The sequence below is a fragment of the Helobdella robusta genome (genome assembly GCF_000326865.2).
Source record: "Helobdella robusta unplaced genomic scaffold HELROscaffold_55, whole genome shotgun sequence".
NCBI lineage: Eukaryota > Metazoa > Annelida > Clitellata > Rhynchobdellida > Glossiphoniidae > Helobdella > Helobdella robusta.
Window position 1 is genome coordinate 491,208 of NW_008705295.1, and position 13,256 is coordinate 504,463.

Sequence of the window (13,256 nt, forward strand, 5' to 3'; positions counted from 1 at the left end):
TTTGAGTGGCACTTGCGACAAAATTTGATGAACTACAAACGAAAGCAGCGGTAGAACTTGATGTTATTTTGTTATTGCTGTGATGATGTAAATCATCTGAAATGTTATTGCTGCAGTTGATGTTGTTGTTGGTGACGTTATTGTTGGTGGCGTTAACAATATTGTTGTTAGTGTTATTCAGGAGTTGTTGTTGTTGCGTCAGTTGTTGCAGCAGCTGTTGTTGTTGCATGATAATTTCAGAGTAGGGCAACAACCTTGCCAGTAAAATTTGTTTGTTACCAGAAACACTCAAATTCCGTTTCCTACATTCAACTTTCAACTCAAACACTTTCATGTTCTCGAGACAAGTTGCGGCCGATTTAGGATTGTGGTTGATGCTGCTTTGTCGATGATTGTTGTTGTTGAGGATGTTGTTGTTGTTGATTTTAGAATTGTTGATGTTGTTGTTGATGTTAATACTGTGATTGTTTGTCGGTTGTACATTCACTATTGTCGTTGTTTGGCTGCTGTTGTTGTCAGACTTTTCAGTCAGCGGGTCGTTGTTGATCGGTGAGATAGTGTTCGTATTGTTTGCGTAGTTGATAGCATTTGATGTCGTAACGGTTGAAATGTTGTTGTTGTTAGTTGCATAATTGCTGTTGAAATTATTAACATTAGCTGTCTTGTTGTTGGTGGTGGTGGAATTTTCGTCTTTTGGCTTCTTATTAAAAGAAACGCACGACTCCAAAGAAAGCGAATTTTTTCGCTTTTTTGTAGTTTTGTTGCAGATAGGAACATCAACAATGTTGCCGATGATGTTGTTGTTATTGTTGCTTGTTGCTTCGTACAAATTTCCTTGAAGCTTTGTTTCCCACGCTGAATTACTTAAGATGTTATTTGTTGGTGTTTGTTGAATAGAGGGTGTTGTTGTTGTTGTTGCTGTAGGCAGTGTAGATAGTGATGTTGATGTTGTTGTCATAGTTGTTGAAGTTAAAGTTGTAGTTGTTGTTGAATCAGCGCAAACGATCGCTGGTGGCTCAGCTTCAACTTGGATGTTTTCAACTCTGAAATTATTCATATCAAGATTTTTATACCCGTTACTGTTCGCATTGCTGTTGTCAGAAGTGTTGTTGCTGGTAGATAGGTTTATGTCATGCAATTTTGTTGTGTTGTCAATGTGAATGTTGTTGATGTTGTTGTTTGGAAGTTTGTGCTTGGATTTTAATTCACTCTCTAACTTTTCTAACGTGTCCATTAGGACTACATTGAAAACATCCGTTGCTATTTGTGTTGTTGTTAATGGGGTTGTTGTTGTTGTTTGGCTTGTTGATGTTATTGATGTTGTAAAAAGCGGCGACGGTGATGGTGGCGATTTAGTTAATAAATTAATGTTGTTGTATGAGTTGTTGTTGTTGTTGCATTTGTTTAGTTTGGCTGTTGGGTTTAACGTTATGAGTTGTTGTTGGAGTTGTTTATACAATTCTAACTGCTGCTCTAGCGTTGATTGATCGGATAAAATTTTGTTGTTGATAAAGTTGTTGCTGTTAATGACGTCATTGTCGTTGTTGTTGTTGTCGTTGTTGTTGACATTCATATTATTTGTATAAGATGTTTTTGCAAGCAATGTGTGTTTATTGTCGTGGTTATTGTTTACATTATTACTATTCTCGTTGATTATGCTGATGTTGTTGTTGATGTTATTGTTGTTTTTATTGTTATTGTTGTTGTTGTTGTCGTTGTTTATTATTTTTCCCCTAATGGAACTAGCGTTAATACTTTTGTTTGCGTTTGAAGTTACCAGAACATTATTACTATTACTATTATTGTTATTGTTATTATTATTAATGTTATTATTATTATTATTGTTGTTGTTGTTATTATTATTGTTGTTGTTTTTTTTGCTGTTGCTGTTGTTATTATACGCCGACAAGTTTTCGTCAGGTAAACTAGAATCTGTGTTAGCAATAAAAAATTTATCATCATCGTCGTCATCATCATCGCCACCATCTTCATCTTCATAATCATCATCACCATCATCATCATCATCGTAACAATATTACAAATAATAATAATAACATAATAATATTATTAATAACCATCGTCATCTTCATTGTTGTCGTCATCATCATTGCTACCATACTAACGATGATGATGATGATAATAATAATAATTGTAATCACAAAAGTTTTAATAACTAATTTGTTGACAAATAATTAGCAATAATAATGGGAACATCATTTTATTTTCATCATAAATCACACGTTAAAAAGAATTGTTAATGAATTAAAATTTAATAAAAGTAAAATTGTTTTAAAATTAAAATATTCTACGATGCTCGACATCCTAAAGAAGATAGCGTACAACAAGAAAGGATTAGTTCTAAATGATGCATTCAATTAGTATTTCTGTCACAATAAATGGCATACGATGACAATCTTGCAGAGTGTATTGTTAAATTGGTCAGACCATGTTAAGTCAATTAATGTCAAATTGAAATACTTAAAAAAGCCTAGAGGCGAAATTTCGAAAGTGTTCATTAATATTTTTGTATTTATGGGAACACTTCTTTTATTCAATCAAATATCATAAAACATACAGAATAATACAATATTCAATATATATATACAAATAAAAATCCAGATAAAATACTAATAAAAAAATAATCAAGTATACGATAAAACCCTATTACTCATTATCATTTGACAAGTGCAAATAATAATAATAAGAATAAGAATAAGAATAAGAAGAAGAAGAAGAAGAAGAAGAAGAAGAAGAAAAAGAAGCAGAAGAAAAAGAAGACGAAAAAAAAGAAGAAGAAGAAAAAGAAAAACCCTAAAAAATATAGTGATAGATGAAGTAACGGCGACGATGACGACGATTTTCCGACATAGAACGAACGACACAGTAACAACAGCTGGGCGATAAAATCTAAACTTCGCTAATTTATTGTCTATGTTAAGTTGTTGTTTATTTTGAAATATACGAAATCCGATATCTATGTAAACAAATTGTAAATGGTGATGACGCGATGGTAATGTTGTTGATGATGATGGTGATGATGATGATGATGGAAAAGATGAATAAATAGTGATGATGATGATGACGTTCAAACCCATTTTTATACTACGAAAGTAAGAAAGTTTTAAAGTTTTTTCTCATACAGATACAGACAAATATATACCTGAAAACACTTACACACACACGCACGCACACACACATTCACACACACACACATACACACCACACACACTTACACACACAGACACACACACATACATACACACATGCATACATAGAATCATTCAAACAAGCATTTGTACTTACAACACATCCAGTGTTACATTCACACGCACAAAAGACCTACACACACACAAACAAACAAACACACATACACACCGTTAAGTTTACGTATACACATTTTTTAGTTGCAGTTATTTGGAAAAATATGGAAAACGAAATGCAATTAATACGGTAAGTAGTTATTGTTTATTTTAAGAATGAATTTGTATGTTTTTGTATGTGTGTATGTGCGTGTATGTGTTTGCTATTTGTATGTGTATGACTGTATGTATTAATAATGTTTGTATATCTTATGTACGTTTGTATAAGTATGGGTAAATGTTTGTTCGTATACATGTGTGTGTATGTTTGTATGCGCGTGTATATATGTGTCTCTTTGTAAAATATATGCGTGTGTATAAGTGTTTGTTTATTTGTGTGTGTATGTGTGCGTGTGTATGTGTGTGTTTGTGCGCGTGTGTGCGTGTTAGCTTGCATTTCGTTATCAGCTCGAGATTGCAAGTGCAAATGAAAATTGCCTGCAATAATAAAATAAAACTATAAATTGAATGGTTATCTATCTTTATTTATTAATAACTTTAATAACTAATTAATAAGTATACAATGTACACTTGTATTACTGAGTATACAATGTACACATGTACGTACATACATCAGACTGAGTGCATCATAATCACATGCATGTTTGTACATTACATAGGTTTATTATTCATCATTTTTAATCTTTTTCACGAAGTTGTAGGTGTTAGCGATCGTTACTCTCTCTCTCTCTCTCTCTCTCTCTCTCTCTCTCTCTCTCTCTCTCTCTCTCTCTCTCTCTCTCTGTGTGTGTGTGTGTGTGTGTTATTTTTTCATTTATTCATCCATTCATACATAAACATCTTTAATTGCAATTGTAGTGATAAAGAAGAAGAAGAAAAAGAAGAAGAAGGAGGAGAAAAAGATGATGATAATAGTAGCAGTGTTGATAACGATGACGATAGAGATGATTATGATAATATACAAACTGTAGGATGCTATGCGATATTGTTTACACAAGCGAAGGTGAATGGCATGCTAAATACTTACCTAAGTATTAAAGTTTCGCTTCCGCCATTCGGAGCATCCCAGCCATCCGTCTATCCATTCATTCACCCATTCATTCATTCGTTCGTTCGTTCATTCATTAATTCATTCGTTTGTTCATTCGTTTGATTGTTTATTTACTGTGTTATGTTAATCGTTCATTTATTTGGTTGTTGATGCATTCATTCTTTCATTCATTCATTCATCTTTCCATTCATCCATCCATCCATTTATCTATTCATCCATCCATTTATCTATCCATCCATCCATCCATCCATCCATCCATCCATTTATCTATTCATCCATCCATTTATCTATCCATCCTTCCATCCATCCATCCATCCATCCATCCAATCCATCCATCCATCAATCCATCCATCCATCCATCCATCCATCCATCCATCCATCCATCCATCCATCCATCCATCCATCCATCCATCCATCCATCCTTCCATCCATCCATCCGTCACCCTCTATTATTAGACACATCTATGCATGTTCAATAATTAAATTCCAGCCTTCCTTAAACAAATAACGGCTTCAAGATGAATGCGCACGTGGGTAAACAAACACACGCACACTGAAACACACGCACACATATAAACATATATATATATATATATATATATATATATATATATATATATATATATATATATGTGTGTGTGTGTGTGTGTGTGTGTATATATATATACATATATATATATAAGAGAGAGAGAAATAGAGAGAGTATATATAAGAGAGAGAGATAGAGAAAGAGAGATAGATAGAGAGAGAGAGAGAGAGAGAGAAAGAGATAAAGGTAGATGTGCAACACAAAACACAGAAACATCAGACAGGAGCAATATTGAATTATGCGAAACAGACAATGCTATGCTGTAACTAACTTTAAATAATTTATCTTCATCATCGTCGTCATCGTCGTCATCTTCATCATTATCATTTTTTTCGTAGTCACAATGATGATAAAGAAATGATGATAGTAATGAGGATGATAAAGAGGATAACGCAGGTAGGTAGGTTGGTTCAAACGCTTTAAACATTTTCTACTCTCTTTCTCTTAAAGTTGTTTCTGTTATTAAAAAAAACTAATTTTGTTTATAAACATACATACACACACACACAATTTTGTTATTATTCTTATTGTATGGGTTTGTTTGTGTGTGTATCTATGTACACAAGAATGTACATAGATATAAAAATATGAAAGCTACAAAATACTGTTTATTTAAGCAGAGAAATTTCTTTGTTGTTCACTTTTAGAACAGAATGTTTGTGTATTTTTGTTTGTACATATTTGTATCTGTGTATGTATGTTTGTGGGTGTTTTTATCTGCGTATGTTCATGTATATATATGCGTGTGTGTATGAATGTGCTTACGTGGTACTTAATACTTGGAGATAACACAAGTTTTTTTTTATGATAAGATGATGAAAACGACGACGAAGATGATGATGATAATGACGATAGTTATGATTATGATGACGATGATGAAGAAGATGATGATGACGATGATGATGAGGGTTGTGACGGCAATGATGATGATGATAATGATGATGATGGTGCTGATGAAACAATTGGTTGTTTAACATTAAAGACTAAAAAAATTTTTAGGTAGAAAAAATTTTTCTTAACGATTCAATTGATTATTTCTTGTCAATATGAACCAATAATAATAGTAAAAAACTAATAATAATAATAAAAATATGTGCATGTATGTGTGTGTGTGTGTGTGTGTACGTGCGTCTGTATATTTTTGTATTCATATATCGTTATGTTTTATGGGTTTTTTTTATATGCTTAGATGTCTTTATAGCATCGAGGCGGTTTTATCAGTGTTTTTTTGGGGTAAAGAAAAAAGTAAATAATAGTAATAATAATAATAACTATAATAAAAATAATAATAATAATAATAAAAAGAAGAAAATATAAATAAGAAAAATATACTAATGTAAATCTTTTTGTTAGATCGCTAAGTTTATTAGTTATTAAGCGTTGAAATTGGTAATAACAACAAGAAAACAACAATAACAATAATATTAATAACAACAACAATAACATCAATAATATTAAACAATAATAATAATAACAACAAGCAACAACAATGAAAACATTCCAGTCTTTGTGAAGACGATAAATAATTTTTTTTTTCCTAAATATCTGTCTGTCTGTCTTTCTGTCTGTCTGTGTGTCTGTGTTTTTATTTGTCTGTACTTTTGTTCATTTTACGCTTTATAATATCTGTAATAATAAAAATAATAAAAATAATTATTAAATTATTCTTATTCGAAATAATATTATAATTGATAATAATGTAATTAAGCGTTATCTAGCCCAATTACCATGGGACAAGAATTAATTTTTGATAAAAGAAACTGTATTAAGAGATTATAACAGATATGGATGTGTATGCATATGTGTGCGTGCATGTGTGTATATGTATGTTAGTGTGCATGTATTTTCATGTTTGTTGTCTGTTCGTGTGAACTTTGCTTTCGAAGCCAGTCAATGAACTGCAAGAGCAAGAACTCTTAACCACTACACCACCTCGTACCTCGTACTACTACTATAAATATGTTTGTATAAATGTATTTGTATGTGTATGCTTGTATATGAGTGTGTGTGTTTGAGGTGTTAAGCTGGGTATGTGTTGGCAAGATCTATAATTTTTGTTTATGTGAGCCAGAGTGTTTGGATGAATTTGAAAAATCTGTGTGATGATTTAAGTAAGTATCATCTGCCCTGTGTTTTGTGTGCGGTTGTAAGTTTGTATGTTTGTGTGTTATTACTTTTGTATTTGAATGTTTTTCACGTTTTAAAAAGTTTATTCTATAAACTTTGTATATCCGTATATCTGAATGATTGTTTTTTTTGTGTTTTTTTTTTTGTAAGTTTATGCGTATGTCATTGTATTGGAGAGCGTCTCAGAGATGTTCCATACGTAATGTATATGTTTGCATCTTTGTATGCATGTATATTTTAGTATGTTGTACGTCTTTATGACGTATGTAAAATTGTAAAATTTTGTATTTTTGTATGTTTGCCTGTACGGCCACAATTGTTGTGAGTGCCTTCCATTTTTTTTTTCGTACTTTTTCAAATGTAAACACCTGTCTGCACACCGTTATTTATTTTTATTTATGTTTATTTTTATTTATTTTCAGTTGTTTTTACTTTTATTATTCATTTTTTAAAAAAAACTTCTTTTTTATACTTTTTTCCTCCTCTGTCTACTTTCTGTCTATCTCCTCTATCTTTCTTTTCAGATTTTTCTCTTTCCCCTTCTTCTATTTTTCCTACATTCAAGTTAACCTACACATGTGTTATATTTTAAAGCGAGGCAAAGTAAATGAGGTGATGTTGATGACGATGGCGACGATGAAAATAGATACGATTTTTTTAAATACAGATTTCAGTTTTGTTATCTTTTCTTTGATAGAAATGCAAGCACTAATGAGCATAAACACACACATACACCGCATGCACGCACACACACACACACGCACACACACACACACGCACACGCACGCACACATACACACACGCACATACATACACAATCAGAAACACGCTTCATAGACAGAGAGACGAGCTTTAAATTTTTCCAGCACATTACACCCCATCAGTCAAATGTCAGCTCGTGTAGTCGTCTGATTAGTTGTTTAGTTGTGTGGTTGATGGGTTGATTGATTGCTTGAAAGGTTGACAGATTGATTGGCTGATTGATAACTGTTTACCAAAGCTGTAACAAATTCATTTTCAATCTCTTTTTATGATCTTTGATAGCACCTTTCCATCCAATCACTATCTGCTAAAACTATTTGTCGAAATATGAGAAGGCGTGAGACTTTGCATGCAAATAAAAATGAAGGAATGAAAGACGGAAGAAATAAAAAAAAGAAAGAAGAGAAAAAAGAATAGAAAGAATGATAGAAAGATATGGATATATATCAAAAGCCTAGCCTTCATATTTCAAAATAGCGATGAAATTAATATATGCACAAAAGCAACACGCAAGCCACAGTACATACCACACGCGTGCAACTTAAATACACAGACCTTTTGGCTCATATCAATGAAGTAAACATGTGCATATCTATATAGAGAAAGAGAAAGGGAGAGAGAAAGAAAGAGAGAAAGGGAGGAAAAGAGAGTAAGAAGAAAGAGAGAGAGAGAGAGAGAGAGAGAGAGCGAGGAGACGAGAAATTAAAAAAAAAATCAATTGAATATACTCGTTAAATATTTTTTAGCATTTTAAAAGTGAGAGAGAAAAAAGAAATAATAAAAAAAATAGAAAGAGATAGCAAGAAAGAGAGAAAGAGATAAAGAAATAAAGAAAGAGAGAGAGAGGATCGCTTTTATAGACTTGTTTTTTTTTAATCGCAGTCATTTTTTTTTATATTTTCATCATCACCGTCATAATCATTAACGTTGTCTTAGTGAATCATCACAACTCATTCATTATTGCCGTCTTCGTCATTATTTCATTTTTTAGTATATAATTTAATGTTTGGTATCATTTTTCTGGATAAAATTTAATTCTGATATCATTTTCAGGATAAAGTTTAACGTTTGAAATCAGTAATATCACTATCACGAAGATCTAAACAGCAAGTAAACCATCTTTCGCCAATCTCCAACATGAATTACTATGCGAAATATTTCCAGAATTCTAAACGTCATCGTGGTTATAAATAACAAAAAAAAACAAAAAACAAAAATATAATCACGTAGCAAAGAAATCACAGAAAAAATGAACGACAAACCAAAACCAAATATCAAACATGTAACATAAACATTATTATTAAACAGAAAAAGCAAAGATATTAAACAAATAAACGATAATAGGTAGGAATATAATATATTTGGAATGTTGTGTAGAAAAATTTTACTTGATAAGTGCTAAATAACTAGAACGCACCTTCGCTTGAATATGACGTCATGCTACTTAAAATAGATTCCTGGTTTTTCCTGGCTAAAAGTCCCATGAGACGCTGCTGGAGTTTCTTTTTCACCTCGCAAGATGTCGCTCCCGATAATGATGATGATGATGGTGATGTTAATAATGATGACGACGATGATGATGAAAATGATGATTGAAATTGTGGTGATGATGATGAAAATGATGATTGAAATTGTGAGGATGATGACGACGATGAGGTCGATGTCAATAATAATGATGATGATGTCATCACCGATGATGATGGTGATGATATTGATGAAAGGGATGGTGGTGGTGGTGATGACGAAATTTTTGATGATGATGATGGCGTTGATAGAAAAGTGATTGATGATAATGATGATGATGATGATGATTGAAGCGGTAATGATGGTGACGAAGACGATGAATATGACGAAAAAATTAAAGGCGTTTTTGACAGTGAGTATGATGATGACGATGATGACGATGATGATGAGGTTGATGATAACGACATCAACGACACTGATGATGGCAAAGATAATGACGATGACGATGAAGATGATAAAGATGATGATGATAGCAGTGGAGATGATGGTGATAAAACTGTTGGTGTCGATGTTGAAGGTGATGACGACGACATAGACAATGATGGTACTTGTGATAATGACGATGATACTAAAGATACTGAGGATGATATTGAAGATAATGGCAATGATACTGAGAATATTGACGATGGTACTGAAGATAATGACAATGATACTGAAGATAATGTCGATGATACTGAAGATAATGACAACGATACTGGATATATTGACAATGATACTGAAGCTATTGACGATGATACTGAAGAAAATGATGATGATACTGAAGATACTGACGATGATACTGGTGACAAAACTGATGTTATAGGAGATAATGACGACGACGATGATAACAGAAATGCTGATGATGATATCGGTGATGGTGACGAAAAGGAAGATGATGACGATGAAGACGACGATGACGATGATGACAAAGACACCTCTTTAGAATCTTGATTCAATGCGTTCACTTCAATAACCATATTTATACTTAACGCATCGTCATGAAGCGTTAAAGCATTGTCCGAATCGTCAGCGGTTGTTGCTGTGTTGATCGCGGTGACATTAGCTACAACAGTTTTTGTATCTAATTCAGGTGATATCATATTTGTATCCATGGTAGAGTTATATCATTTTTAAATCATATTTTTGCCATACTTTTATTTAATTTTCGTATGTTGTACATATCAAAGGTTTTGTTTATTTTAGACTGGATAGCTAAGCAGTTGATGTTTTTGTTGTTATTGTTGTTGCTGAGATTAAAACCTTGATATTATTGTTGATGTGGTTAACATTAATGTTGTTGTTGTTGTTGTTGTTAACTTTAATGTTTTTGTTGTCTGGCTGGTTTTCCCCAAATGTTATTTATAAATTTGGGAAATTCCAATTAGAGTATAGAGTAGCGATGAATAATTAAGTTTTTTGTGGTGCTGTTGTTTGTTGTTGGTGCTCAAATCACTGCAGTTAAGTTTGGTGAATAAAAAATATGAGAATATAATTTATTAATTTATTTTATTTTTAAGTAATTAACGTTAATGAACAAATTTAAGCGAATTAATTAATATAATCGAAATGATAAAGATAATTTAACAACATTAATCTGTTTATAAAACCCAAAAAATAAAATCAACACATTCACACTTGATAACGATAACAATAACAACAACAAAAGCCGCAGCAGCAGCAACAACAACAACAACATTACAACAACCAACGCCTCCAACAACACAAGCACTAACACCACCAACAACAGAGCCAACAACACCTTACCGTGTGTGTCTTGAGCTATTTATCTCATTGCTCATCAACGCTTTATATACGCGCTATACAATATGTATGTATGTATGTATGTATGTATGTATGTATGTATGTATGTATGTATGTATGTATGTATGTATGTATGTATGTATGTATGTATGTATGTATGTATGTATGTATGTATGTATGTATGTATGTATGTATGTATGTATGTATGTATGTATGTATGTATGTATGTATGTATGTATGTATGTATGTATGTATGTATGTATGTATGTATGTATGTTTGTATGTTTGTATGTATGTATTTATGTGTGTATGTATGTATGTATGTATGTATGTTTGTATGTATGTATGTATGTATGTATGTATGTATGTATGTATGTATGTTTGTATGTTTGTATGTATGTATTTATGTGTGTATGTATGTATGTATGTATGTATGTATGTTTGTATGTTTGTATGTATGTATTTATGTGTGTATGTATGTGTGTGTGTATGTGTGTGTGTATGTATGTGCGTATATTTTAATATTTATTGTTGTATATTGTTGTGATGTGTGTTAACCACGTGTAGTTTGGTTTAGTAGGATGCCTATATGAATTGTATGCACACATACATACCATATATGGTCTGCAGTGATTGTTGGTATTTTTACTATTTTATGTTTGTGTGTGTGTATGTATGTGTGTACGTGTGGGTATATGTATGTATATTGTACATTTATAGATGTATGCATGTGTGTATGTATGAATGTTTGTATATACATGTTATACAAAATGGTATGCACGAGCAATATATACTATGTTTAATAGTCGTTGATCCAAATTTTTTAACTATTTTTTAAATTCTTTACAAACTTTAAAGAATTCACTAAAAAGTTCACTCAAAGTTGTTATTTGTTGTTGTTGTGGTTGTTGGATGATTTTAAATAAAGTTTTGCCTGTTGTTAAAGTTTGAAAAAATTTGTTGTTGTTGATGTTTTTGGAGATAAATTAGCGGAGATAACATACAAACCAGTAATGTTTATGTTGTTTTCTGAGTACAAATTTTGTTGTTATTAAATGTTATTCGAGGGGTTTTTGTTATCAGTTAGTATGATCTGAAGAAACTCAGTTCGCAAAGTTGTTGTTGTTGTTTTCGTCGCTTTAACACGCTTTTAAAGCTTTCATTTCCTGTGAGTGTATGTGTGCGTGCGTGTGGTGTGCGTGTGGTGAGTGTGTGCTTCCCTTGACTCATACTTATTCAACACTAGAAACAATTCAAAAAATGTTCATAAATATTAAACCTTTAAATGCCAATTATTTCAAACATTCTCAAGAAGATTGTATTTCATTTTTCACATTTTTTTCAACTCTTTTAGTTGTTTGTTTTTTCTGGGTGAGGTTTTTCAAAAAAATTTATCATTTAGAAGAATAACCTCTGACCTTTTGCTATTGAAGTGTAAAAATTCTTTCCTGCTTTGTCATTGAAATGTTAATTTTACTTACCCTTTTACATTTAAAAAAAATTGTATACACACACACACAACACACACACATACATACACACACCACACACACTACACACACACACACAATAATAATAATAATAATAATAACATCAACAAAAAAAACTGTATCTAAAAAATTTGTGGCATTACAAATCAATACAAATGAAAAAAAAACAGACAAAAAAAACTTCAACAACTTCCAACATTCAAAACATCAAACAACAAAACAAACAAAAAAAAGCATTTTGACAAACAAATAAAAACATCATTCCACACTAGTCATTAAAAATAATTTGTATCTGATACATTCAAAAATTTGTATCGTGATAATTTTTTAATACGCCATTTGAAACTCCGATGCAAAAAATATTGCAACGCCTCAATAAAAAAACACCACAAAAAACCTCAAAAACATCACCAATTTTTGGAAATTTCGTATTTTTTTCTTCAAAGCAAAAGGTCTAAAATGCAGATAATCAGATATTAATAACAATAACAAGAAATGCCAAATGCTCTGAATTCATGCAAGTTGGAAAAGTTTTTGAATGGGGGTTTGTAATAAAAGGAAGAAAACTAAACAACAGATGCTACAAATGCGCTACACGTGTTGTTATTGCTACTGGAACCAATAATACTGTTATAGCTGTTGTTGATGTGTTG

At 31.6% G+C, this 13,256-nt stretch overlaps 1 protein-coding gene across 1 annotated transcript in view; it reads right to left on the bottom strand.

Annotated features, from left to right (window-relative positions):
* Window positions 1-1,234, bottom strand: part of HELRODRAFT_179591 (hypothetical protein) — a gene marked incomplete at both ends in the record, with an annotated part of 3,243 nt that extends 2,009 nt beyond the window's left edge. Inside the window, one exon of the mRNA XM_009028408.1 lies at window positions 13-1,234. Coding sequence (XP_009026656.1) covers window positions 13-1,234 — 1,222 coding nt within the window. The remainder of the gene's footprint in view (window positions 1-12) is intronic.
* Between the last annotated feature and the right edge of the window lie 12,022 nt (window positions 1,235-13,256).